Below are 27,505 nucleotides of genomic sequence, written 5' to 3'. Positions count from 1 at the left end.
GGTTTTGAGTCCAAATACACAAATGATTGTTTTGTCTCTCAGTGGTTTTAAAAACTTCTAATTCAATTTTTTTTTAACACACACACACACACACACACACACACACACACACTCATACACACACACACACACACACTCATACACACACACACACACACACACACACACACACACACACACACACACACATGTTGTGTTTCCATGTTTTATGGGGACTTTCCATAGACATAATGGTTTTTATACTGTACAAACTTTATATTCTATCCCCTAAACCTAACCCTACCCCTAAACCTAACCCTCACAGAAAACTTTCTGCATTTTTACATTTTCAAAAACATAATTTAGTATGATTTATAAGCTGTTTTCCTCATGGGGACCGACAAAATGTCCCCACAAGGTCAAAAATTTCGGGTTTTACTATCCTTATGGGGACATTTGGTCCCCACAAAGTGATAAATACACGCTCACACACACACACACACACACACACACACACACACACACACACACACACACACACACACACACACATATATATTTATATTATTTATTTTATTTAGATTTTATATACATTGTTGGTTCATTAGTTAACTATAAAGGTTGAAAATCCCTGGTTTATAAATAACAGAATATTATACAATCCACTGGTATTTTACTACTCTAAAACCCTTACAATATGCACATTTGCATAAATGTTGGCAGAGGATTTAATTTTAAAATTCTATTGTAAACTTGAGCATTGAAATTGAATTGTTTCATAATTTTTATGTGTGACACAGGATGAGAAGTTACAAAAATGTACTGTACCTTAAAAATATCTGTTGAGATCTTGGATGCCTCCTATCTGTGATGACATCACTTTCTGAATCCCTGGACTCACAAAGACGGTGATTGGTTGGAACTGCTAGTCTTTATGATGTCATTGGCTGTGGATGAGACGGCCGGTGACCTCCCCGTGAGGGACGTTGGCTTGAGAGGACTCATACCTGTTCTCACAGGTTTGAAAATGTTTTGTTTTTTTGTGTTGAGAGAATCCATATGTATACTTGCATGATTATTTGTGGGTTTGTTTGTATGTGTGGATATGTTCAGAGTCAATGTACACTCAGTGATTGTACGTTTATTTAAGACACAATTCAGGATACAAAGAGCTGGAGAAGACCACCACAGGTGCTCAAGATAAAGGGTAAAACATGCAGACATGGTAGTAACATGTTCAAAAAACACTTAGTTCTTAATGACTTCCACTGTCTTGTTTTGTAATTGTCTGTTTCTCTCTGTCTTTCTGCAGATCGTCAGCGTTGGTTCAGAGTACCACGTGAGCAGCTTGAAGATCAGTGTCTGCGTTTACAGGAGGAAAACACACTTCTAAAACAACACAGCCGCACACAAGAGCAAAAACTACGCAGGTGCACTGCACACTCTTTTCAAAAGTTTTAGTAGGCCAATAAATCCAGAAAATGATGGATTGTGAAAAGATATTAAGTTATTAAAAAGGGATAGTTCACCTAAAAATAAAAATTCTCTCATCATTTACTCACCCTCATGCCATCCCAGATGTGTTTGACTTTCTTTCTTCTGCAGAACACAAATAATGATTTTTAGAAGAATATTTTATCTCTGTAGGTCCATACAATACAAGTGAATGAGTGCCAAAATGTTGACCCTCCAAAATACACATAAGGGCAGCATAAAAGTAATCCATACGACTCCAGTGGTGTAATCCATGTCTTTTGAAGTGACAGGTGTGGCTGAGTAACAGATTAATATTTAAGTAATTTTTCCTTCACTTTCACGGTCACGTTCTTCTTCTTTTGTTTTTGGTGATTCAAATTCTTCATGTATATCTACTGGGCAGGTAAGAGAATTTATGATAAAAAGTTTCTCACCAACACCTATTATATTGTGTGTGAACACATGGATTGAACCACTGGAGTCATTTATGCTCCCTTTATGTGGATTTTGGAGGTTCAAAATAAATAAAAATAAATAAATTGATCAATTGTCACACATTATACATACATTTCTGCATATACATGGTGAAATTATTTATTTTTCACATATCCCAGCTAAGCTGGGGTCAGAGTACAGGGTCAGCCATGATACGGCGCCCCTGGAGCATAGGTTCAAGGGCCTCGCTCAAGGGCCCAACAGTGGTGTCTTGGTGGTGTTGGGGCTTGAACCCCTGACCTTCTGGTCAGTAACCCAGAGCCTTAACCGCTGGCACCCATTCACTTGCATTATATGGACCTACAGAACTGAAAAATCCCACCATCCCAAACTATTTTATATCTCAGCATGATACTGTCGTCACCGTATTTACGTTATTTACACACTAGAGTTGATAAGTGCCAATGCAGTGACACAGTTGGAGGAGTCAATAATATATTATTTCTTTAATCTAAGACTCCTTTCATCTATAAGTCTCCTGTCTCAATTTTTCAGGTTCTCAACTAAACTGCTACGAGTGAAGCATGGACATCAGGCTGGTGGGAGGGATGCAGAGCTGGAGGACATGATTCAAGAGCTGGAGGCTCGTGTAGCGACTCTTGAGAGCCAGAAGGGGGCGCTGCAGAGTAAACTCAATTTAGCCAAGCAACATATCTTAGACCTAAGGGTCAGAACCCATACCAGGCCAAGGACAGGTGAGGAGTCACTACAACAAAGTACCATGACGTTACTGTGGAACATGGAAAATTATAATACCATGGTATTCCTTGAAATCCCTTGGAATACCATGTAAATACCATGGTACATGATAGTGGGAATCATTCACTATAATAATACCCAAAAATGTACCATGGTATCATCACACTTTGTGTGGTGTGTATATGTTCTGTTACTGTACGTAATTTCAGTTCGTATGAGATGAATATCTACTCTCTATCTTTCTGTCTTCCTCTCTTATGGCGAGGTGTGGATGGAGATGGAGGGGTCCGTCGCGCTGCTCAAACCGCCCCTGCGCGCTGCGGACTCACCTGTCTGGATGACACTAGAGGAGAGATAGACAGAGTGTAAGTGTGCCAGATTGACAGTGATTCATGTAGATAATGGCTATGTTTGATACACAATAATATATTGTCCTCAATACAAATCTCCGTCTTTCTTGCTTTTTCCTCTATATATAAGCAGACTTTCATTACTCAGGTTTGTTGCCCGTTTGTATGTGTACTGGGCTTTTGCTACACATTTGTAAATATGAAACCTGCCAAAACAGTATACCTCTGCACTCCGTACCGGCATCTAAGCTCAGAGACATACACTGTTCATGAAAAGAAATATAAAAAACCCTCCAAACAACTTTACCAGTATATATCTTGTCTGATATTTAGACACTGAACTCATATGCACCTTGATGATCCATAAACATGATAGATCACTGCTGCCCTGCTTTTTTGGCAGATTACAATGCAATGCAATATAATACCTTGCTTATGCAGCGTTGAGCTCCATATCTGGCTTTTTCCTCCATGTTTCTGTTGTTCTATTTCTTTCTCTCTCTGTCCCAGTAGATCTACTATTATAGAGACACAGCATGGGAGGGTGGCAGATATGGAGTTAACTACTCAGTCTCTTAGAGAAACACTCAGAGACAAAGAGAAAGAAATTGAAGGTATCGTCAAAGACTTACGCAAACAACAAGCTGACAGACACAGGTAGGAACACTTTTTCATAGCATAGAGACATACAGTACTTCTAATGGATTTTGAAAGAGTAAACTTGTTATATTATAACTAATGTGTGTGTGTGTGTGTGTGTGTGAGGTCTTCATGGTCCACCCGGCCGTGGCACTGAATGAGCAATCGTTGTTACAGTTCAGGGGTCGAGAACATGTGGCTCTTTGTTAAAAAACACATGATTGTTTAAAACTTTCTAGAGATGCTTTTCCAACAGAAGGTGTGGGTGCGATTGCAAGGCTTGAAGGCAATGACACTGTTTTGGTTTCCTTTCTCATGAATTTTACAGCCTACTCCTGGTGAACAAGGTTTGAAATGAACACCCGCCAAATGCAGATTTTTCATGCCTAGTATTTTGCTGATGTACCAGACACTGTGGAAGGTGACCTGAAAGACTTGTCGGAGATATATAACAAGAAATTAGACATAAAGATGCACGTTTGACGAAACAAGATTATATTTTGACGACCAGATGAATGAAAAGCGCCGATTCACGTCTGATTTGATGTGTGTGCGCTGTGAGCTCAGAGTGCAATGAAAGTGCTTCTCCAACACACAAAAATTCTGGGACTCGTTTCCCAATAACTATTGATCTTAGCTGTTAAAAGCATTTTCTACGAGCGATTTTATGAACGTTCGTTATTTTTTCTGTGCAACCAGGGTGTGATATAGCAACCGCAAAATACGACGAGACTCAATCCAGTTCGCGAGCTCCTCTCCAAATGCATTTCATGCACGAGTAATTTTGCTCATCTACCTGCAAAATGTGTCTCGGAGTGACACGTGACAAGAAATGCTGACGTGTTTGAAGGAACACACTTTATTATATTTTTAAGAACAGGCAAAAGAAAAGCAGTCAACACTCGTTCAGAGACCCTGTCTCATGAAATAAGCGCATGTAAAGAGTTATCACTCCTTTTTCTCTATTTCATTCGACTGAAAACTGTTTGCAAGAATAATGTTGTCTATGAGAATGCTGCAAATGATCTCCGATCATCTCGTGAAGTGCTGCGAGTTTAGTTCGCTCTTACACATTGTGAATGCAACTCTGCAGGTTCAGTAATATATACAGGTATATTTGTATTAAATAAACAAAGAAGAAAGTGTTTAAATCATAAGGTAATACAAGACACGTTTGGCTTGAACCTAAAATTGAGATCTATTTTTTTTCTTTAGGCAGGATAAATATGACCAAAACGGAATACAAACACATTTGATAAGAACACACATTTGGCAGCATTTTTTGGGAACACAATACATTTTTTAGGATTTATTTATTATGATGATTATTATAATTATCTTTACATTTATAATTGTCTTTAGTTCTTAAGTTGTATGCTAGTAATTTGCAATATGTTGCTGCATACAGAGGTGATATCAGAGGTGGATATCGGCGCTCAAGAGAGACCCCTAGTGTCGCTTCTCTGACACAAAGTCTCGTTCCCTCCATCGGGGAACGGAGGTTACATACGTAACCTAGATGATTTTATTGAAAAACTTAGTAAATAATTTACTGTAAAATAGTAAATTATTTGTTTTTGGTCTGGCTCTTTCGAAAAAATGCGTCAACCAAAAATAAAAAAATTGGCTCCTTAGTGAAAAAAGGTTCCCGACCCCTGTTATAGTTCAAAAGGGCAAACAGTGGAAGTTATCTTATTATGCGAGATACAAAAATCTATAAAGCTGCAAAGTCACGTTTGTCATCCGCCACCGTGACCGCAATTGGACTTTTGAAGCTGAAGTAATGAGTGGATTATACATGCTCTTTCAATCAGCGAGAGAGGAACAACATGGATGTTATTATGCCATCTTTCTTGGCAAGGAGGATGTATTGTATGCGTCACGGTCAGGTACAGGAGAGAAGGCTACTAACGTTACATTAGGTAAGACACAAAGGTTTATTTTCACAACTTGTAAATGAACTTGTTAATAGCAATTAGCTGTGGGATCTGTGCCAATCGGGTTGAATCGGGTCTGTGTGTCCCGGCCGGGTCCGGGTCCAGATTTCAAATAATAGACTGGTCCGAGTCGGTTCCGGGTAGAACATTTACTGCATTTCTCGGTTCTGTACGGGTCCGGGTCCAAACTTTAAAAAAATAGACGTGTCTTGGTCGTTCCGGATAGCTCATTTCCGGGTCCCTTCGGGTTCAGGCACATATTTTTCAACCCGTGAAGACCTCTAGTGTATATACTGTATATATATATAAAATATATACATATATATATATTTTATTTTATTTTATTTATTTATTTTTCAATTCTGATTTTCAGGCTCACAATTAAAGATAATGTAGATGTGATCAGACTGCAGAAGCAGCTCTCTGAAAAGAGCGCCGCCCTTCTGGTCATTCAGGAAAAGTTCACTGCTCTTCAGGAGGTGAGCGATAGAACGAAGCTTTGGAACATTTTAAAATATATATTGTTTAAAACAACTTATTTGTGTGTATCCCTTTGCATTCCTTGTTTTGTGTGTCTATTGAGAGGGCAAAGTTGTTCCCCTACATGTACTAGTGCAGTGGTCAAGAACCCTGATCATTGGGAACTATAGTACTCAGTGTTTTGTATGGCTTCCTTATCTGCCAAACCAAGTTTAGGTCATGAAGCATCACACAAATGAATGTTGATAAAGTGTGTTAAATAAGAGAGACATACAAAATATGCAGGACTATAGCTTCTCAGCAAACAGAGTTCCTGACTAGTGCCAACACCAGCACTGCCCACTTGATGGCCAATGCTTTCTTCTTTATGTTAGAATAATGTCTCTGTTTGTGGCTCGAGAGATGTAGTAAGCACAAAAAAACACAGCACCTGCTAACATAAGAAAAGTACTAGGGTACTAGATGTTCCAATAAAACTGGTACAATCCAGATTTTATGAACAACATCCCACAATCTGATAGACTTACAGTTGGGATGCCTTTTGATAATTTGTCTTTAGCTTAAATAAAGGTTTTACTGAAATAGCTGTTCTTCATGCTTTTTCAGTCATGAGACGACAACAGCGAATAAGGTGAAAATTGATCATCCCTTCAGTTTCAGTGACTAACTTTCTCCAATCATCTTACTGCGATACACTTCCCTCCTCCCCTCCGCCTCCTCATACCTCTTTCATTGTCTGAAAAAAGCCCACAGACTTGCTAGAAGCCAAAAATCAGGGATTGATGGGTGATACAGTAGTGTCATACAGTACAGGTCAAAATTGCAAATAAAAATATGTGGCTAATGCAATATATACTGTACCTCCAATGACATATAGTGAAAGCACACCTTTGTACCAACAAGACATTTTTTGGTATGGTATCCTGGTCTCCCTAGAAAGCATGTACCTGTGCTTTACTTGTGGGAAGTCAAGTGGTTGCAGTATCTTAAGGCAAGGCAACTTTATTTATATAGCACATTTCATACACAATGGCAATTCAAAGTGCTTTACATATAAATTATAAAGAATATACAACATACAATTAATTTTAAAACCAATTAAGAAAAAGATGTACTACTTAAGGTAGTATCTACAGGTAATTTAAAAGCCTTTTCCGAATGGTGAGCCCTTTTCACCATATGTAGCTTGTGTCGAAAAGCCAAAGACAGCCCTCAGCTCCTCCGACATTCTCTAGAGCAGGTGCTAACAACCTGCTCCTGGAAGGTTACCTTCCAGCAGAGTTCGGCTCCAACCTTAAACAAACACCTAAACCAGCTAATCAATGTGTTCTGGATTACTTCAAATTACAAACAGATGCCTTAGAGCTCTGCAGAATGGTAGCCCTTCAGGAGCAGGGTTGGCTACCCCTACTCTAGAGCCAAAGCAAGTTCTCCACCAGCTCTCAGAATGAACAAATTTATCACATTGTCAGATATTGGCAAAGCGATGGTTGGATCATCACAGAATGTTTATTCTTTGTTGAAATGTGGCAGGTGCTCCTCATAGGCCAACCATGTGGGTTAATAGCCAACTAGAATACTAAAGGCCATGGTTCTCCTTTGCTAAAGGGTCACTCATTATCCAATGTCCCTTGATGACATCCAGAGTAGAGGTAAATGAAGGCTTACCTACATGTTCCATTAACTTGTCCATTTGTTCTCCTGCTGAGTGGGATCAACAGATCTTTCACAGACATTTTAGAGCTGCTTCTCCTCCTTTGGCTGGGTTGGCAGGATTCTCATTGTCCTGACTTTAACTTCCATTTGCTTGCCAGTGATGGTAGTGTTTTAGCAAGAATAAAGTGGATGTAGGTTATGGGGATCCAGCCTCTTTGTTTAGGTACCTTCTGAAGGCAGAGCCAAGCTCACCATGCCACACAGTTCTGGTACCCAACTCCAATTTATTTGAAACATATCTTCTGGTGGGGACAGCAAGTGGATCGCAAAGGATTAGGCACGGACACAAAATTTAATACACTTTTAATACTGCAACATTTAATATGCTCTTTCATTTAAAAAAAAATAAATAAAAAAAAATAAAATATATATATATATATTTTCTTAGTGCTGTAGATCAATTAAAAGTGCACTGTTGTCTGTTGTAGTGTTGTGTAGATCTGTGCACTTAAGTAGATAAGACTGTGTAGATAAGCAATGCAACTGTATTTTCAAGCTGTGCATTAAAACAGATGATTCTCCTTTTCATTGGGCTATTCTTTGAGGCTTATGAGAACCAGCTAGAGGAGGTGAGCATTACCACTATCTTCATATTCAAAACTATCATACAAACATTCAATTACCAGTTCTGAAACAGATTAAGAAAGAATATATGAGAAACAACAGTATGCACACAACTAACCTTTACAGAGAAAATGTTGATATTTGCCATCAAATATGTGTGCTACTATGTTTAGTTTTGGCTTGTATGTGTAAATACAGGGCCAAAGGGCTTTACAGGAGAGTCAAAGCACTCTGCTGGAGAAGGTGGAGGAACTGAGCGATCAGTTGAAGCAGGAGAAGCAGAGAGGATTGACACTGGAGGGCCAGCTCAACACTGCCACACTTTCACTGCACGCTCTGGGGGAGGTACTGCTCAGTTGTTACAGTTGCACTTTATTCAAACATTTCTTGTTTCTTATACTAATGATTGTTGCTTAGCTTCAGGAGAGAGTTTCGGACCTGGAAGGGGAGAGGAACCTCTTAAAGAAGAGCTATGATTCACTTCTGGAGAGGTCAGTATTTCATATGTTGTAGGCAGGGCCATCCACATTGGGGGACAAACAGAAATGTTGTCTTGGGCCATGGAATAAAAATGTAATCTTAGAGGGAAAATTCAGCCCCCGGGATTACTTCTTTGTTTCCACTGGACTAGAATCCATGCTCCCGAAAAGGGCTATCAGTCGCACAACAGGAAAAGGTGAACACAGTTGAATTGATGCAAAGATGTCTGATTGGAGATTGCTCTTGTCAGTGACTTGAATCGATGTCAGGGTACCAAAACATTCCCAAGCAACAATGTTGTGTTTCCGTGTGATCATGTTGCCTCTAAAACTATGAACAAAACTAGAAAAAGAAAATACAATACAGACTAGATTAAATGCATAATCACTTTCAATGAGGATCAACATGGTTTGTGCCAACAATTTAGTTTTTTTGTGCTGAAATATTGCATAGCTTGAAACCATCAAGACATTAAGAAAATGCATTTGCAAAATTTATGCATTTGCAAAATTGTCACTTTTCCAATTGCGTCTTTGTCATGTTGTTGGACTTATGCATTTTGCCACTGTATTGGTCTCTAGTTGGTCTCAGAGACTGTTTAGCCCGAGACAGAGCACTTGTGCTAAATAAATGGGAGAAATTGGAACACTCAATATGGCAGATGTAAAAAATGAAGTCCCGCCTTTCAGGTAAAAGAGCCAATCACCTTTTAGATACAGACATAGCCTGTCAGTAAACTCAAGAATGTACATGAGCATTAACTGGTCTAGCCTGTAATAAATATATTTTAGCATGATCTGATCTAATGACATTATTTGATTGTAATCTTGACAAACGTGAGAATTTAAGTCTTTCCCCATTCAATTAGATAGGAGCTGCACTTTTATGGCGCTTGTATGCATAAAAAAAAGCTACCTGGCAGCATTCCCAAGATGGCCACTGTGTGCACTGACTAGCCTTGAAAGAGACTTTGTAGATGCCCGATGTAAAATCTGGGTCCTGAAATAAAATCAGTTGAGAACCACTGCACTTTGTTATAGCCTTCTTGTCAGACATGATGGACTCCATGAATTCAAGTGATGACCATAATTGTAAACTTGTATCTTTTTGACTACAAAATATTGTTTTAAAGTGCACCTATTATGGTTTTTAAACGTGCCTGATTTTGTTTTAAAGGACTCATACAATAGACTTACATGCATCCAAGGTCAAAAAACACATAATTCAAATTGTGCATTACCTTTTTTTTTTCCCAGTGTCAAAAACTCGGTCAATGATCCATTCTAAAGCATTATTTCTAAACTCCTGCTTTCAGAGAGCCTACACTGCTCTGATTGGTCAGATGTCCCAGTCTGTTGTGATTGGTCTACCACTTAGTCTAGAGGGCGGGCCAAAGCTGTTGGCGAGCAGCCAATGTAGACCAGAGGCGGGTTTTCTGTTACCAAATTATGTAAGTTAGTACTGGAAGTAAGTCTGGAATTACTAACGACTCGTTTCAGGTGTTCAAATTTTTGAAACTTTGCAGATTTTTTACATTCACAAACAGCTATATAACACACTACATGAAAGGTAATATTTGAAAAACCATAACAGGTGCTCTTTAATGAAAAGAAAGCATTGCATGATTTCTGTAAATAAAAGCTTTCAAGCTTTAAGTTCATTTCACTGGTTTCCACCATAGCACCATGTCTGCCCAGAGTCATCAAGAAGAACACAAAGATAGGGAGGAGAGAACAAAGGAACTGTTGAGAGAGGAGAGATGGAGAGAAGAGGTACAGAAGCTTGAAGAAAAACTGGAAGAAGAAAGGAACATGAGGAAAATGCTGGAGCAGGAGAAGGAAAAATTGAGACATGAGAATGAAGAAGTTCAGAAGGAGAAGGAGCGAGATAGAGGTAAGATTCATGCAGACTTTTGACCATAAGCATAAAATTGAACCACTTTACAGTTTATTCTGACCAATAACTACTCACACAGAAAGAGTCTTTCTGACTGGCATATAAAGTAATCAACCACAGTAAAATGTTGTGTGACATTAGGGGGCAAGCATATCTTAAATCAATGATATATCACACTTGTTACAGTGTCAGTCCAAAAGTATTGAACCATCTCATTGACAATCTCTACGCTGCAAGCAGAGCAGAATCAAGTTGTGCTTGTCACTATATTGTATATTTTATGTCTTCAATACATTTCAAAGATTTGATGCCCTGAACTTTGCAAATTTTGTTAAATCCAGGAACTAGTTCTTCTTCCGAAGCGCTTATGGTACCTTGTTCCTTATGATCAAAACCTTGTTTCACAGTGGACTGAAAAAAGTACACCTACCTGAGAATCAGAATGGAACTAGAACTGTCTGTGTACATCTACAAAATATACTGCATGCTTAGGGTTTTTCAGCTCTTTAATAAATGTAATGTGATTTTCTTCAGACATGGTTATGTTCCTTAGAGAAAAACAAGACTGCTTGGAGAAAGAAGTCCTGCAACACCGACAGGAAGTCACATCGTTGCAAGAGAAACTGGACTCAGTTACAAAAGTAAAATTTACTGTTTCCTGCTGAAATTTACTTCACAAGAAACTGCCGCCAGACATATTAGTGTAGACTTTTTCACTCTAGCGCCATATTAGATTTTTGTTGGTAATGAAAATGAGACTGTGAGGGATAGACTTAAGGCCCTGGTATACTTCATACAAAATCAAATAGTCTATGGGTGTGACGTCATTTTGAACAAAATCTGGCCAAAACGAAGGTGTTTTTAAATGGCAGATTCTATTTGCACAATGGTGCAGATATTGGTATGTGCTATTTACACCCCAGTGAATATAGTGTCAGAGACTATTTGCACTCATATTTGAATACTAACATACAGTATATGGGCATCTGTTAGGAATTCCTTGTCTTGTTTCACTGTTGCCCTTTGTCTGCCATTTTTGTCACCTTTGCATTCCTTAGTTTTCACTTTTGTCCTCCCAGGTCCCCCAAACCTGTCATTGCCCGGTGGCCAGCTCCCAGACCACCTGAACCTGTCCTTGCCCTTTGTGCCCCCTTGAACTTCCTATCTGCCCCTTGTTGCCCCCTGGACTTCCTGCCTGCCCTCTGTGCCCCCTTGGACTTCCTGCCTGCCCTCTGTGCCCCCTTGGACTTCCTGCCTGCCTTCTGTGCCCCCTGGACTGTCTATCTGCCCCTCGTTGCCCCCTGGACTGCCTGTCTGCCCGTTGTTGCCCCCTTGGTCTGTCTGCCCACCTCAAGCTCCCCCCCAGTCATGTACATTTTTTGTTTTGTTTTATGTTACTGTGATCATCTGGAATCCGATCCTTGAGGGGGGGCTATGTTAGGAATTCCTTGTCTTGTTTCACTGTTGCCCTCTGTCTGCCATTTTTGTCACCTTTGCATTCCTTAGTTTTCACTTTTGTCCCTTGTGTAACTCCATAGTCTCTTTGTTAGCCTTCGTGTTCACTTGTCATTGTTAAAGAACTACACTTCCCAGAATCCACCTGCCATCATCACTGCCATTTTGTTCATTGTTCTCACCTGTGTCTTATTCAGTCATCACTCACTGTGTATTTAAGCCCTGCTTTTTGTTCACTCCTTTTCGTTCTGTTACGAATGAGGCAGCGAAGCAGACGAGGAGAGCGGATCTAAATGCAAGCTCACTTTATTAAAACAGTCAAATCAATAAAACACAAAGGAAAACCCTCAATGGGGAAATAAACATAAAACTAGGAACACGATGAAAACAAAAACTGAAAACTCGGGCAGGGAACACACACCAGGCTAACAACAACATTCAACGAACGAAAAGGAGTGAACAAAAAGCAGGGCTTAAATACACAGTGAGTGATGACTGAATAAGACACAGGAAAATTAGTGTAGCTCAACCACAAAATTATCCATGGTTACTATATTACCCCCATATTACACAATATTAGTAACACCATGGTTAATTGCATTAAAACTATGGTTTCTGCAAAAAACATGATTACTGCAATATTCATATAGTAATACAGTGATGCAATCTACACACAAGCGACACCGAGTAAGAGAAAGGGAGCAAGTGCAATCGACAGACCCCACCTCTGGATCACACTCTTTTTATGGACTCATCACTGCAATGACATCAACATTTATATTATTATAAGTAGTATTGTATGGTGAGAAAAAATGAGGGACAAAAGGTGGAATCGAACTGTGGTCACTAGGACAAAACTACACATTCACAACGTCTTTATACCCCATGCCTCTGCAGCGACACCTCTTGTCTACAGTAGTTTGTTACAGTACCAGACTATTAGGGTGAAAATAGCTGCACTGTGTGGCAGATGCTATTTACACTTTGTGAAGAACTTACTCCCATCTGCTAAACACCCTTTTCCTGCCATTGATCCACGTCATCGGTAGGTGTGACCTGCAGCTCCACCTATTTTGAGGCCAACGACTAATTCCCATTTAGTCAGTTAAGATCAGTCAATATGATCAAAACAGCATGCAGATTTATTAACGAGATGGTGCAATCTTTTGTTGTGAAGAGGAGGAGTGTGGGGCTGGGCTATGACTAGGCATGCCTGGAACCCAATCAGGCTAATCAACCCAGGAGAGGGATAAATATAGCCATATGCGGCAGTTCGGGAGAGAGAGAGCCACATGCAGCTGCCGTGTGTGCATTTGTGTGTGTTACTTTTTGTTTAATTTAAATATGACTTTGACTGTTCAGCCTGTTCCCACCTCCTCCTTTCCCATTTTAACCTCCGTTACATTCGGGTATAGACATTTTACAAAAGCGTTGTGCAAATTTTTTTTGGTTTGTTAATTAGTCTACAAAAGTAATAAAATCTACTCAAATTAGATAAAATTACTTAAAGGGTAACTAAACCCTAAACCAACTTTTTTAGTTAATGATCTGTAAGCATGGGGCTTTATTAGTACTGGTCATTGATTCAAGTAATTTTTTTGACATTTGTGTATAAAGTGTTTTAATTCTACAATATATGGTGTAAAAACGTCTGAGTGCTGCCCTCTTCAGGTTGAACGGTGGCTACTGCAGTTGAATTTTCCTATTGGCTGTTGCGGTACTTCGTGACATAAGCGGTGACAGCTGACGTAAGCAGGTTCCAGCTCACCACGCCAGTCAGACTCTGAGCAGGTGTTTAGTTACCCTTTAAGTGCCTCTTTTACACTCTGTTGTTTGATATGCTGCTTCACTTATGTTGTCGTCGGCAGCAAAGGACATTCACACATTAGTCCTAAGTAATAAATGTCTCTTATCATTATTTTGCCTGCATTCTACCCATTCACACTCTTTTATACACCCATATTTGCAGTAGTATCAGTGTCATCATAAATTACAATAACAACGTGTAATTGGTACATATCATGGCCACGTATTAGCACCATAAATGCAAAATATAAACATGATTAAATACACATTATATTCTGATTAATTACACATTATATACCGCATATACTGTATGTGTTAAATCATCATGGAGTAGTTAAAACAGCTTCTTTTACTGATCTTGTTTGAATTCTACTCATAGAATGATGCAGGAAATCAATGAAAACAAATTATAATGTCACATTAGTTAAGTTTTACATGTAGTCTTTAGCGTCCACGTATTTAAATGTACTTCTAAATTTACTGTACTTCTAAACACCTCCTCCGGCGGTGTGGAGGGTGTCTGAATATTCGCAAAGTGTATATCGTTGCTCGGCTGTTTCAAGCTTCTTTTTGGCTCTGAGCAGCAAACGAATTAGAACTTCACTGTGAGCATGCCAGGGCCTGTACAGTCTCTTAAATGACACGCACTGTATTAAGCTCCTAGATCACATTTAATTTTCCACAACTCATGAGTTTTTTGTCTACTGATTTTTTTAAACAAATGTACAACCATTGAAGAGACTGCAAGTCTAACCCTCACAGCCTTGTTGTCATTCCTGTCAAAAAATTAAGATAGCACTATTGTGAATAAGGTCTTTTTCTGTTTTGTTTTTTTTATTCACTTTCAGGAGTTTGATATGAGTGTGGAAGATCTGAGTGAAACTCTGTTGCAGATTAAGGTAAGACATTTAATCGGTATGTTTAGTAAATTAATAGCTCACACAAAACAGAAAATGATGTTGTAATTTACTCACCCTAATATCATCCCAAATCTTTAGCTCCAAAAATGAATGGAGCTATATCACTGGATCTCTTCACCTTCCCTGTAGCCCACAAATGTCATTGCCTAGCTGACTTATTCACATATGGTAGACACACATGAGATGCCATTTGCTGTCAATGAAACCTGCCGTAACGTGTCATTTTTAAATATTCAAACAGAAATGAGAATTGAGTGCTATGTGAGGTAAAAATATTATCAGTGAATAATGACTTAAATTTGGGTCTGTTCCTCACACAAAGCTATCGTATGACTTGTCCATACATTGACAACAGGTGTCACTATGAACTGTCGTTTTATGGCAAAGAGCTACGTGAAGGTTCTTGAAAATGTCTCTGGGGTTTCATTGAAAAAATAACAGCAGTGTACATGAGTTTGGAATGATATGAGGGTAAATGTAAATGTTGACTACAGTTTTTGGATACTGAGACAAGCAAAACAATTTTTTATTATATCTTGTCATTCTATCTTTTTGTTTCTCTCCATATTTTCTCTCTATTTTTTCATTTTGTACCCCTCCATTCATGTTCTCATAGGCCTTCAGAATGCAGCGTGACACTCAAGGAGTGATGAGCACCTTTAACACTGATGGAAAGTTAGAAGACACATCTCGGGACTTAACTGCTGTTCAGGCCTCATATGCAGAGACTGTTCTAGAACTCCAGAAAACTAGAGAATTATTGTTACTACAGCATCGCCTAAATGCTGACATCCAGGTACACAATAAAAAAGAAGGTGGTATATTAAAACTACTGCATTATGTTTAATATGTCTGGTAGTCTTTTATGAACCAAAACAACTGCTACTCCCATTTTATTTTACAGAATGAGATGACAACAGTTATTGAGAAATCTGAAAGAGAAAGAGAAGAGAATAGAAGGAGGGCTGGTGAGAAAGACAAATTGTTGAAAAGCAGAGGCCTTCAAATCAGCAATTTACAAGGTTAGAGGAGCAATTATTGCAGAAATTATGCTATATGGAGAGACCAGTGCTAATTGTTACATGGGGAAGGTGTACCAAATGCTTTAGTACTTTCAGTAACTGTAAGGATTTGAGTCAGAATCCAGATACACAAATGTCACTCACTCGAAGTTGTGTCGATGTAGTAACACTACCCAGATAGCAATGAGTCGGCAGGCCGCTGGCGGTGCTCCGGAGGCAGTAGAAGCGGCAGAATGGCGATATCGCAAACTCGTTAAAAGCGGCAGCCGCCTTCCTACAGCCTTCGTTCCGCGGCCGGCCCGCTGGCCATCCGCTGTTCCATCGAAGGTGGACCTTCCGCGGGTGTCGGAGGCAAACGCTATTTTCGAGCAATCTGCCGCCGCTTATTGTATATGTGTATATATATATATATATATATATATATATATATATATATATATATATATATATATATATATTTTATATTGATAGCATGCAGTTTATAAAGAATAATGATTGATCAAACCAGACAAATTTCCATTTGGCGTTTTAATTCCACATTTCAAAGTACAGTAACTGTCATTGAAACAAGATGTCAGATCACTGAAATATAAATAACAGAATAATACAAACATTATATATATACACACAAAAAAGACAAAGATCCCCCATTTAGCCTTAACAGACTGTAGGGGCAAGTGCTGTTAGCGAGCACCTATGAAGGCCAATCATATACACAATCATATACGTATACACATATACAATATACACACACACACACACACACACACACACACACACACACTAAAGAACATGCAGGTTTCCAATTCAATTTTGGTAAAAAAATAAAAATAAAAAACACTATTGTAACACTTACAATAATTGTTAATAATATAAAGAGGTCCGCTCTGGGATGAAAAGAATTACCAGTAAACACAAGCAATGAGGATATTTGGTACCAAAGAAAGTGCAGGATACCAAATAAATTGAGGTATAACATCATATTTACAAGTCATTTCTAACAATAGGTTAAGTGGTAATAATTTGGAGTAAAGCTCTGGAGTAGAATATACCATTATAACTGCAATGCTGACTGTGGCACAATGATTTACAAGCTATATGTAACAATAGAATAACAGTTAATCATTGTGACGGAATGAAAGTAGAATTTTTGGTACTAGTTAATGTGCAATATCAAATATCAGAGGTATGAAATAGGATTTACAAACTATAATAGAATTGTTAAGCACTGACGGAATGAAATAAGCCAATACTAAAGTCACGGTAAGTAGAATATTTAAAAATAGAATAGTTAAGCACTGTAACAATGAAATAAGCAGCAAATTGTATATGAAATAATTGAGGGTCCCTCTAAGCTGTGCGGCACCTTTTTCCACCTTCATGTTCAGATGCTCCTTTCAGGTAACGCGTAACGTTAACCTGGATCGCCTCATCAGTGGCATCCTGGGTTGCCGGGTTCTTCCGGATGGCTCCTGTAGAAAATAAAGATCTGTCATTCCATTTGAATGGTAATAAGGTCATACACATCTACTTAAATATAAAAAAAATATCCAACTTACTTTGAACAATGGTCTTCAGGAACATGTCTCTAAAACATGCTTTATCCCCTACACCAGTCCAGGTTGTATTGATGGAAAGGTGATTAGAGAAGATACTCTGAAGCATTGGCCAGACAAATGTCTTTAGGTCCCTCCCACATTTGACTGCCAAAAACCGAAGCTGAAAATACAAAAAAAACGTGTTACAAATTACATTTCTCTGAAGCTTCTCATACATTTATAATGTGACAGGCTGTGGATTCAGACTGTAGAATATGCAGTGTACAATCTTAATTTTACTTTTTAGATTACCCTATGGCGTTATAAATGAAATCGGCACACTTACAAATCGTTGCTGGAGCTCTTTATCCTGCCTCAAACTGTTGTCAAGCAACGCCAAATCTTCCTGGGTGTCTAGGGGGGAGTAACAGATCCCCTGGCAGGGATAACTCTCCAACAGACACATTGGCAAGTTCATAATGAAGAACCCTTATGATAACATCAATTTCATTTTTTTTCTTTGAAGCAGAATATTTGTTTGTAAAAGGGGAGGAAAAAGAAAATGAAATATTGGTATACAGATTTTGGTTGATATATCATATTGTACAGTGAAATTTGCTATTGTTATATCCCTACTCACCTGAAGGACGGATAGATCAGGCAAATCTCCAGTCAGGCCTTTGTAGAGTGTGCTCCTTTTGAATAAAACTTTCATTAGTGGGAAGTTGCATATCCACAGGTATTTTAATTCAAACATGCAACATATTGTAATAAATCTACAATATTCAGCCTTTACCTTACACCCTCGGTTGTTGCTCTACACTTTTATTATATTAAATACTTATTTATATAGCTTGATCACTGTATAATCATGATAGCCTAATACTTATAACACAAGATTGCATCTTAAACGAATGACTGAGTTGAAAACTTGAATAAGAACTCATTTTACCCAGAGGAGACCAGCTAGGGAAACTTACCTGCCTACAATAACTGTTTTCATTTGATTTGAGTTACATTAAACACGAATAACCTTAGCCGAGTCCCCAGGAACATCGGGCTATTAAAGTAACAAGCCTATAACTGCGGTCTTATTAATTCTAGCTTCACCATACACTCAAACTGTGAGGTTTATCTGCTTTCCTCGTGGACCTGTAGCACAATGCCCTGACAGTGACTTCACCTGTGCCCTGATCTTTATTAGAAACTGAGAGGAGAGCAAGTTAATATAATTGATATTACAATTATCACAAAAATTAACAAACAGTCTACTTTAAAACTAAGAAAAAACAAGCTTCTATACTAACGTTACATTAAAAATTAACACGTGGCGAACTATCTGTTCGGCACACAACATTAGATTAAAATACTTACCCTTGTAGTTGTGCAGATAACTCGATATGTAGAGTTTAAAGCCCTTGTCCCTCTTGCTTGTCGGAGCAGGGGACCAGGCATCAACAATGCGATGAACATCGCTGACGCTAATTATTGGAAGATCCTGGAGACATCGAGTAAAAACAGACATTTTGGGCAACGCGCAATTAAACCGTAAAAATATATGCCGACTTCTGGCGACAGCGGAAGTTCGTCATTACGCTTGTGCACGTAGGCTATTCAGTACTCCACAGTTCACAGTCTCAGCAATACATTTAACATTTATAATGTGTTTAGATTTTTTTTTTTATTGCCTTTACAGGGACTTTAACACTTTCTTAAACATTTGTACAGGTCATAATTGCTAATTAATCCCTTACCTGTAAAAGGTAAAATAACTAAAAACAAATCGAGGTTGGAAAAATGTAAAGACATAAACGAAATTTCTGCGCAACTGTGAAACCAGAGGATAATTTAGCTTTTTCATTGAGTTCATCCTTCACGTCAAAACGGGGATTTTCATGTTTATGATAGATATCACCATGGTTGCAAATTAATAAAAAAAATATAAAGTATACCCAAGATTTTGGCCATGTTGCAGATGTCTTTCACTGTTCACTGGTACAGGCATTGGTGAAAAGTCTAACTTCATCAATTTATTCTGCTAAATTTTTCATACCATGAATTAAATATCTATTTTAAAACCTAATCAGAATCAGAAAGATATTTATTGCCAAGTAAGTTTTACAAAAGGAATAATTTTTGGTTTATTGGTGCATGTCTCAAATGTGCATCAATCAAAGAAATGTAAACAATTTTCACCTAAGTGCATAAAATAATTCAATATATTTTACATATATTACTGTATAATCGCTTCAGAGTTTCAAAGTAATTTAAATGTAATTTCCTAAACCTTACCTTACCTGGAATCAAGAGTCAAGACTATGTTATAAACCCTAATGGCTTTGGAGCAAAAAATAATAATAGCCAACATGGCTGGTCGATTTTGAGAGTCTAAGCTGTCCTTGTATTTCAAAGCGGCTTGCCGCCAGCCGGCCGTGGTCGATTAACCCGAGGCAAACGCCAGAGAAAATGAAGCAGTCGTCCCGCCGTCTGATTGCCGGCAGCATCTCGCAAGAAATGGGAGTGACGAATTCGGCGGCAAACGTTTCATCCCCGCCAGTGGGACGCACCTATAGCCGACAGCTTAGGGTCGGCGGCAAAAAGAAGCCGTGCGGACATTTTTTGCTATCTGAGTAGGGGTCTCTCTTGAGAGCCTTGGTTACCTCTTATCTTTGAGAAAAAGCCAATGAGAAGTGGCAAACAAAATTTGTATGCCCCTCCCCTGGACAAACGGGTATAAAAGAAGGGCAGCATGCATCTGTTCAGACAGATTTTTTCTTCGGAGCCAAGCGGTTGTGTTTCAGCGAGCTGAGTAAAACCCACTGCTGTTCCACTCTGTTGGAGATACAGCGCATTTCAGCGGCTTCTTCTTCTTCTTCTGCACGCCAGTGCAGACTACGCCCTGGGTGCTTCGATAGCCCTCTAAAAAGAGTATATATTTTTCTAAAAGAGTAAGCACATTGACGATGAACGTCTTGATGACGCATCTTTGTCAAGATGCCCTTTCATCTTTGTGTCATTCCTGGATGCGTTTGTTACCTCTCCGCTTCTGATAGCCACTGGCGCTGCCAGCGTTTGTGGATGGTTCATGTTCTCACTGCGAGAACATGACCATGGCAACGTTGCGGTCGCGGCTTTCCTTCTTCCAGGGGAAAGCCACTGTATCCGGGAGTTTCTGGGAGTTTAACAGGCGTGGTTTCGCCGGTTAAATCCCCGCAGACCACCCATTCCCCAGCATGCTTGTCTGCCCCCTTCCGGTCCCGAGATGAGACCGGCTCGCCTCACTGAAACAATTTCAGAGGCTCCTGGGGCATGTGGCATCCTCAGCGACGGTTGCGCCACTCGGGTTGATGCATATGAGACCACTTCAGCACTGGCTTCAGCAGAAGAGCTTGCAGCCGACCCACTGCAGGCACCGACTTGCCTGTACTGGAACAAGTGCTCCACAGGAACGATTATTCTGAAAATCTCCTGTGATGTATTTTCTGCTGGTACGGTCCCCCTGTCGGCGGACCCGTGTCTCCCTTGGGCAGAGTTCTCTCTGCCCTCCGGTCAGTGCGTTTGTAGAGCTCCTCCCCGTCAAGGCTGGACCTACCACCGCACCACCTCCATATGTGGCTGGTATGTTATGTATTTTGCCACATGTTAACCTCCCCTGCTGGGCAGGATGTGGTCTGCATGAGGTCTTTTCCCCCTGAAAGAATAGGCTAGGAAAAGAACGCCTTCCCCAATGCATGTTATAGCGTTAGATGTCCCCAGACGCATCTACACTCTATGGAGAGAAAACATTGAGAGAGAATGGCTGTCGCGGCTTGCTCCTATGCTAGTTACGTTGCTTCCCCCCGTCAGGGATGTGGGGAACTACATGATGTCTCCTGGGCCGTTGAGGAAGGATACGTGCAGGCTGATTCACCTGCTATTTTTGCATGCAGCAGCTTGCTTGCACCTGCATCAGCAGTCTACGTAACATGGTTCAGTGTTGTGGCATTTTTAGATAGGGGCCCCTAGTGTCTAAATCACTAGACACTAGACACGGAGTGGTGGTGGTGTAGTGGCTAAAGCACAGGGCTGTTAATCAGAAGGTTGCAGGTTCGAACCCCACGCCCACCACCATTGTGCCCTTGAGCAAGGCACTTAACTCCAGGTTGTTCCGGGGGGATTGTCCCTGTAATAATTGCACTGTAAGTCGCTTTGGATAAAAGCGTCTGCCAAATGCATAAATGTAAATGTAAATCGACACAACGTTGAGTGAGTGACAGAAGGGGAACATCTCCGTTACTGTCTTAACCTCCGTTCCCTGATGGAGGAAATGAGACATTGTGTCCCTCTTGCCAAAACCTATAATACATATTAAATGTATTTGCTGTGGCATTTTTTTAACTTTTAGATAGTTTTCTATATTTTTCAAAAAAGATATTTCTCTGGAATCTCTACCAGTAAACATTAGCTTCACAACGTGCCCTATAGCCTATAGAGTGTGACAAAACTTTGATAATATTGGTTGAAATTCTTTTTTTGTTTTTGTGCCTATACAAAAATGTACTTTCAAAAATACACCCAAATTGAGAAATATTCACTGAAGTAAAAATCTTAACTAGCCCCAGTAGATACATTACTATATTTAGGGGCCAGGCACTGACTGGGAATCTATGGCAGCCCATAGATCCATATTGTAAAAAGTTGTGAAATTTGGCACACTGGTAGGGGAAACATTCCTCCTGGCAAATTTGGACTCTCTAGCCCAAACTCTCTAGCTGCTAGCTCCACCAACAGTTGCTTATAACTTTAAAAGTGAAAAGCCAAGAATGTTTTCCCTCTGATTACTTGGCTCATGTCAAGTCGAATGCATCCCATGGTTCAATTTGAGAGACCAAACCAATTAATTTAAAGGCGAGCAAGTCAAAGAGGTTGTAAAGCTATTTCTTGGCAACGCTTTGTCATAATGAAACCAACCTTGCTACCATGGCCATCATGCCTTGAGGCAACCTGAGCAGTTTTGGCACTGCACCACCTACTGGTCAGAAAATCTGAAAAATTGCTATTTTTGCTATCATTTCTGAATAGCTCTTTCGATTAATTGGGTTATGCAGAGTTGAGTGATGCTGAATGTTACCATGCAACATTCATAACACTTTAGGCATCAGCAATTTTGAATTTTGACATTAAATGCTGTATTTTACAAACACGTTAGTGTGTCATTCTGAAAATGTGTATGGGCTGCACATTATTTTACAGCACATGTACTTTCAGTATACTTACAGTGTACTTGTCTAAGAAAGTACTCAGTAATTTAGGTAACTGTAGGTAACTTAATATGGATTAAGTTTAGGGTTGGGGTTAGGTTTAGGGTTAGTACCTGTTCATTACTGTAGTTGCTGTAATTATTTTGTACGTAAATGTGGAACAGTACTGTAAAATAAAGTACTACATTTGTATGTGTCATTGGCAACATCCCCTGAAGGCACCTTAGAAGTTGGCAGTTTTTGACCAACAAATGTTTAAAAATGCTTAGAACTTTTAATTAATTTGGTCTATCAATTGTCTTTGGTATAGTCTGGTCTCTTAACAATCCTTGGGTCATGCTTAGTATATTGATACCAATTTTGCCATGGTCGGCCAAACTACCTTTTTGAATTTAATTGAAAACTTACTTTACCAAACTACTCCTTCAGCATTCACCAGATCTTTTATTATAATTTTACTTATGGCTTTTAAACTACCTTGATTATACCATCTATGGTGGCAGTGGCGGGCCATGCATTAAAAGTCTAGGCCTTCAGTGTGATTCATGCCATTAAGAAAAAACAGTTTCACAATGAAAAAGACACCCTATGCCTTTGGGCATCATACATTATGTCGCAATTAACTAATAATACCAACTGACATTTTAAAAAACACGAAAAACTTGAACTTGAAACAACACTTAATGCTCAAATTATAGACTTACCAAGGAGGTCTATAATACCTGGAAAAATCTATCTAAAAATATTTGCAATTGAAATGTTGCTTGCAATAAATTTTGTTTTGTCAGGGTACACGGTTATGCTATGTTCAATTCAAATTGATGTGGGATATTCCTACTTGATATCTCCGATATATTAGCAGGGGTTTGACTCTCATTAGAGAGGTCTCCTAGCAACCCAACTGATAAACAATGCTTCAGCGCTAGCATTTGTGCTTCAGGTGTACGATTATCAAAAGAGATTATAATGTTTTATAAACCTGTTTCTGCAGACGTTTATTAATCAAGCTTTAATATCATGAAATGTGGAAACAAACTAATTTATCGATATTACATAATAAAGTGAATGTTTATTACTTTGTATATCTGCCTGAGTGTCGACATGTTTGTGTGACATCATGCACCTGCATCTCGGCTAGAATTGAGAATTTCTGCACAAGCTTACACAAGATGCATTCCATTGCACTTTTTACAGTTGTAAAATCTGGCATTGGTGGTTCAGCGGTTAAGGCTCTGGGTTACTGACCAGAAGGTCGGGGGTTCAAGCCCCAACACTGCCAAGACAAGGTTGGGCCCTTGAGCAAGGTCCTTGACCCTATCTGCTCCAGGGGTGCTGTATCATGGCTCACCCTGCACTCTGACCCCAGCTTAGCTGGCATATGTGAAAAAAAGTAACATCACTGTATATATGCAGAAATTTATTTATAATGTGTGACAATAGATCAATTATAATAACAAAAAAATCACTTACCAATTTACTTGAAGTGAAAATCAGTCCTCTTTTCCTGTTTAATAAATTAAGCAATCACTCGGTCATGCAGAACATCTCATGTTTTTAAATCCATGAGGATCTCCACGATAGGGTCAGTGATGACAGCCGACTTGCATCACTCAAGGTCAGCGGGAAGGCCTCGACCGGGACATATCCTAAAAACTACACCCACCACCAAGAACAAATAAATCAATCTGATTGGCTGATGAATCTGACAATCTGACTTTAGTTGTTCATTCATTTGCACTGTTGAGGGATTCTGTAGAAATTCTGAAGGTCTGACGGGGTGGAGCTCAGACTCACGCGCTGCTTCAGACAGATTTGTGAAATAGTTATCACACTTTGCTTGTAAGCGTTCTGACTGGATAAACTTTTCCTTTTTCTCTATTTGTTGAGAGTGGAAAGTGATTAAAATACATATGCAAAAAGTTGATTGAGAATGAAAGGATGAAAAATATTTATTTATTTGGCATGTTAGGCCAGCAGAGAAGGCTTTGCTGACCCTAAGAAATCGCCATTTTAGGTAATCAAATATTATTGCTACTGTTTCAATTGGTGTGTCTGTCACCGTAATTGCTGCTTGCAGCATATTATTAATATAGTTTCTATTAATAATGGAAGTGTAACAATGGCATTGTTTCCTCTATCATTTTAGCTCAGCTCAAGGAGTTAGTGTACAGCCCCAAAAACTATAAACGGACCATCCCACTGCAGTACACCTGGACCGGACTGGATCAACAGTCAGTTCAACCCACTGAAGAGAGCACCATATTCACACATTTGCGTGGGGGGGAATCGCTTCTGGAGATCCATCTTACTGGGGCCACCTTCACACCGCTGGGACTGAGAGTCATGGGACAAGACACAGGAGAGCACCAAGGGGTCGTAACATTTTGCACATATGGCTTCCTTGACTTTGAGACGCTCTCAACTCCATTAATATCAGGTGGACAGCCAAACTATGGCTTCACGTCGCATTACGCACTTTCTTCCTTTGACCTGGAGAAGATCGGGCTTCAGGGTGGGTCCATCACCATTGAACTGCACCAGGCACTTGGAGGGGTGCGATTTATGACTCGTGGGGGAGCGAGGGTTTATCTGATGGAGGCAATACAGCGCAGAAGTGAACGAATGAAAAACAGAGCCAACATCACTGGTAAGACAAAATTAAAAAGGACACATTAGTTTGATCAGTGGTTAAACATGTTCAGAAGGTTCCTCATACCTGAATGAATGGATCATTTCCAGAATAAAATGAAATATGCAGAAAATCACAGTATTCTTGTATAGTGACAGGGCAGAAAGTCTTGGAGAAGCAGTTTATTCAAGCTGCTGTGCTCATGATGATGTACCTTGAGGGCTTCCGTCATGCCACGCACAGTGTGTTTTAGTTTATAAGCAGATTTAGCATGAATAACTTTCTCTTACCAAAAGTTCAGAAATATAATTTTATGTAAATATTATGTTTTTTTTTTTTTTTTTTGTACTTTGTAATTATGGTGAAAAAGAACTGTAGTGAAGTTTAATACAGTTTTAATAAACTAAAGTTAAATACTATTAGTTCTTTATACCTAAAAAAAGTAGAAAAAATGTAAAAATATACTCAAGTACTGTAATGAGAGTAGTTGTAATTCCTTACTTTCCACCTCTGCTCATTGGAGCTTGACAGATATTGTCACTATGAAATGTTATTGTATGAAAAAGAGCTGCATAAAGATTCTTCAAAAATTATCTGGTTTTCCACTGAAAAAAAACAACAACAAAAACAGTAAATAATGGCAGATTATTATTATAATTTTTTTTTTTGCATGATCATTTACTATAACAGCATTTGAAAGATGGTTATTTGAACATATCAGATGTCACTATTTTCATAAAATGTTTGTATCTCTTTATTTATAATATTTGGCACTACACCTGACGTACTTTTGGATCATGTTCTATGTTGTTCTCCTCTGCAGGGGCTGAAGGAGAGGTTATTGGAATTCTTGAGTTCTGGGTGTGTTTACACCCTCAGGTGGACCTTACAGAACAACAGCTGGAAAGAGCTACAAGTAGAACAGCTGTAAGACACAGCAGAGTTTCAGAATGGACTCATTGGGAACAACAGGTAAATGCTTTAACAATGAAATTTCTGTTGTCACTTACTCTGAAACCAAATGACTTTCTTTCTTCTATGGAACACAAGAGGAAATGTTATGGAGAATCTCCAAGCTGTTCTTTGCCATACAATGAAAGCATCATAGATTCGTGTAACTATACCTACATGTTTGAGAAATTATTTATACATTCAATTTAATACATTATTTTATAAACGCTTGTTGTGCATATCAAAGCAGTTTGATGAACACTAGAGGAGTTAAAACAAGTTGTATCCCTTTTCACAGAAATCACAAATAAAACACTTTTCACCCTGTTTCTTACACAATGCTATTTTATGACACCTAAACACCTTTACTAAAATGCATTACTTGTAAGATGATTACATTTACTTGATTGTAGCTTGTTCAAGCACAATCAAGTTCAGTGGTATCTCGACTGATAGAGCGTTGCACTTGCAATGTAAAGGACCAGGTTATGAATCCACATGAGTCCACACTTTCATGACACTATTGGTTAGGTTTAGGTTTAAGGTTTAGGGTAGGTTTATGGCCAAAGTCACGTCATTTTCATGAGATCAGGCTGAAGTGACTGATTACATTTAGATGTCTATTTTCTATAGTTGTACAAATGAAGCTAATTTTTAGGGACTAGTCTCCTGCTACTGGAAATCAGTGTGTGTTGGTCTTGGAATTGTGTTAAATTTAGTTGAATAATTATGACCAAAGCACTTGTGTTGTCTGTGTTTCAGGAGATATTTGATTATGGTGGAGGGATACCCAATGAGCTTGAGGTTGTACTGGAGCGTTGTGTGGGCCTCAGTACACGCTGGCCAGGACTACTTCCTGATGCATACTTAACTTACCGCCTTTATGACCTGCCACTCCATGCCACACCCATCATTCACTGCTGTGCGGACCCTGTCTTTGTAGACTCAGCAAGCTATCCATTAGCTGTAACTATGGATGTATTGGAATATCTGTATGTGGGCAGTCTGTGGGTGTATGTGTTTGATGACAGTGAAAGTCAGACTCCTCCTACTTATCTGGCAAAGACACCAATCCCACTACAGGCCCTTGCGGCAGGTCGACCAATCAGAGGTAAGCTACTCCATAAAATTAGCCTGCAAGAGTGTGGCTAGACTCATAATACACTCATAATATTCAGTCGTCTTATTTCCAGTATTTTCCCAATTAATTTAATTAGGGATTTCATCCTTCAT

General features: G+C 39.1%; 1 protein-coding gene across 1 annotated transcript in view; it reads left to right on the top strand.

The window, feature by feature from the left end:
- The first annotated feature begins 354 nt into the window (after positions 1-354).
- The window catches only part of rpgrip1 (RPGR interacting protein 1), a 39,286-nt gene continuing 12,135 nt past the window's right edge, over positions 355-27,505 (top strand). Inside the window, exons 1-17 of the mRNA XM_052115119.1 lie at positions 355-998; positions 1,130-1,186; positions 1,292-1,409; positions 2,446-2,645; positions 2,915-3,014; positions 3,513-3,656; positions 5,949-6,054; positions 8,534-8,680; positions 8,753-8,826; positions 10,497-10,708; positions 11,246-11,352; positions 14,821-14,871; positions 15,509-15,688; positions 15,797-15,914; positions 24,839-25,339; positions 26,145-26,293; positions 27,035-27,383. Coding sequence (XP_051971079.1) covers positions 914-998; positions 1,130-1,186; positions 1,292-1,409; positions 2,446-2,645; positions 2,915-3,014; positions 3,513-3,656; positions 5,949-6,054; positions 8,534-8,680; positions 8,753-8,826; positions 10,497-10,708; positions 11,246-11,352; positions 14,821-14,871; positions 15,509-15,688; positions 15,797-15,914; positions 24,839-25,339; positions 26,145-26,293; positions 27,035-27,383 — 2,698 coding nt within the window. The 5' untranslated portion in view covers positions 355-913. The remainder of the gene's footprint in view (positions 999-1,129; positions 1,187-1,291; positions 1,410-2,445; positions 2,646-2,914; positions 3,015-3,512; positions 3,657-5,948; positions 6,055-8,533; positions 8,681-8,752; positions 8,827-10,496; positions 10,709-11,245; positions 11,353-14,820; positions 14,872-15,508; positions 15,689-15,796; positions 15,915-24,838; positions 25,340-26,144; positions 26,294-27,034; positions 27,384-27,505) is intronic.

This window comes from Xyrauchen texanus, chromosome 42 (genome assembly GCF_025860055.1).
Source record: "Xyrauchen texanus isolate HMW12.3.18 chromosome 42, RBS_HiC_50CHRs, whole genome shotgun sequence".
Classification (NCBI taxonomy): domain Eukaryota; kingdom Metazoa; phylum Chordata; class Actinopteri; order Cypriniformes; family Catostomidae; genus Xyrauchen; species Xyrauchen texanus.
This window is presented reverse-complemented; position numbering and strand designations above follow the sequence as displayed.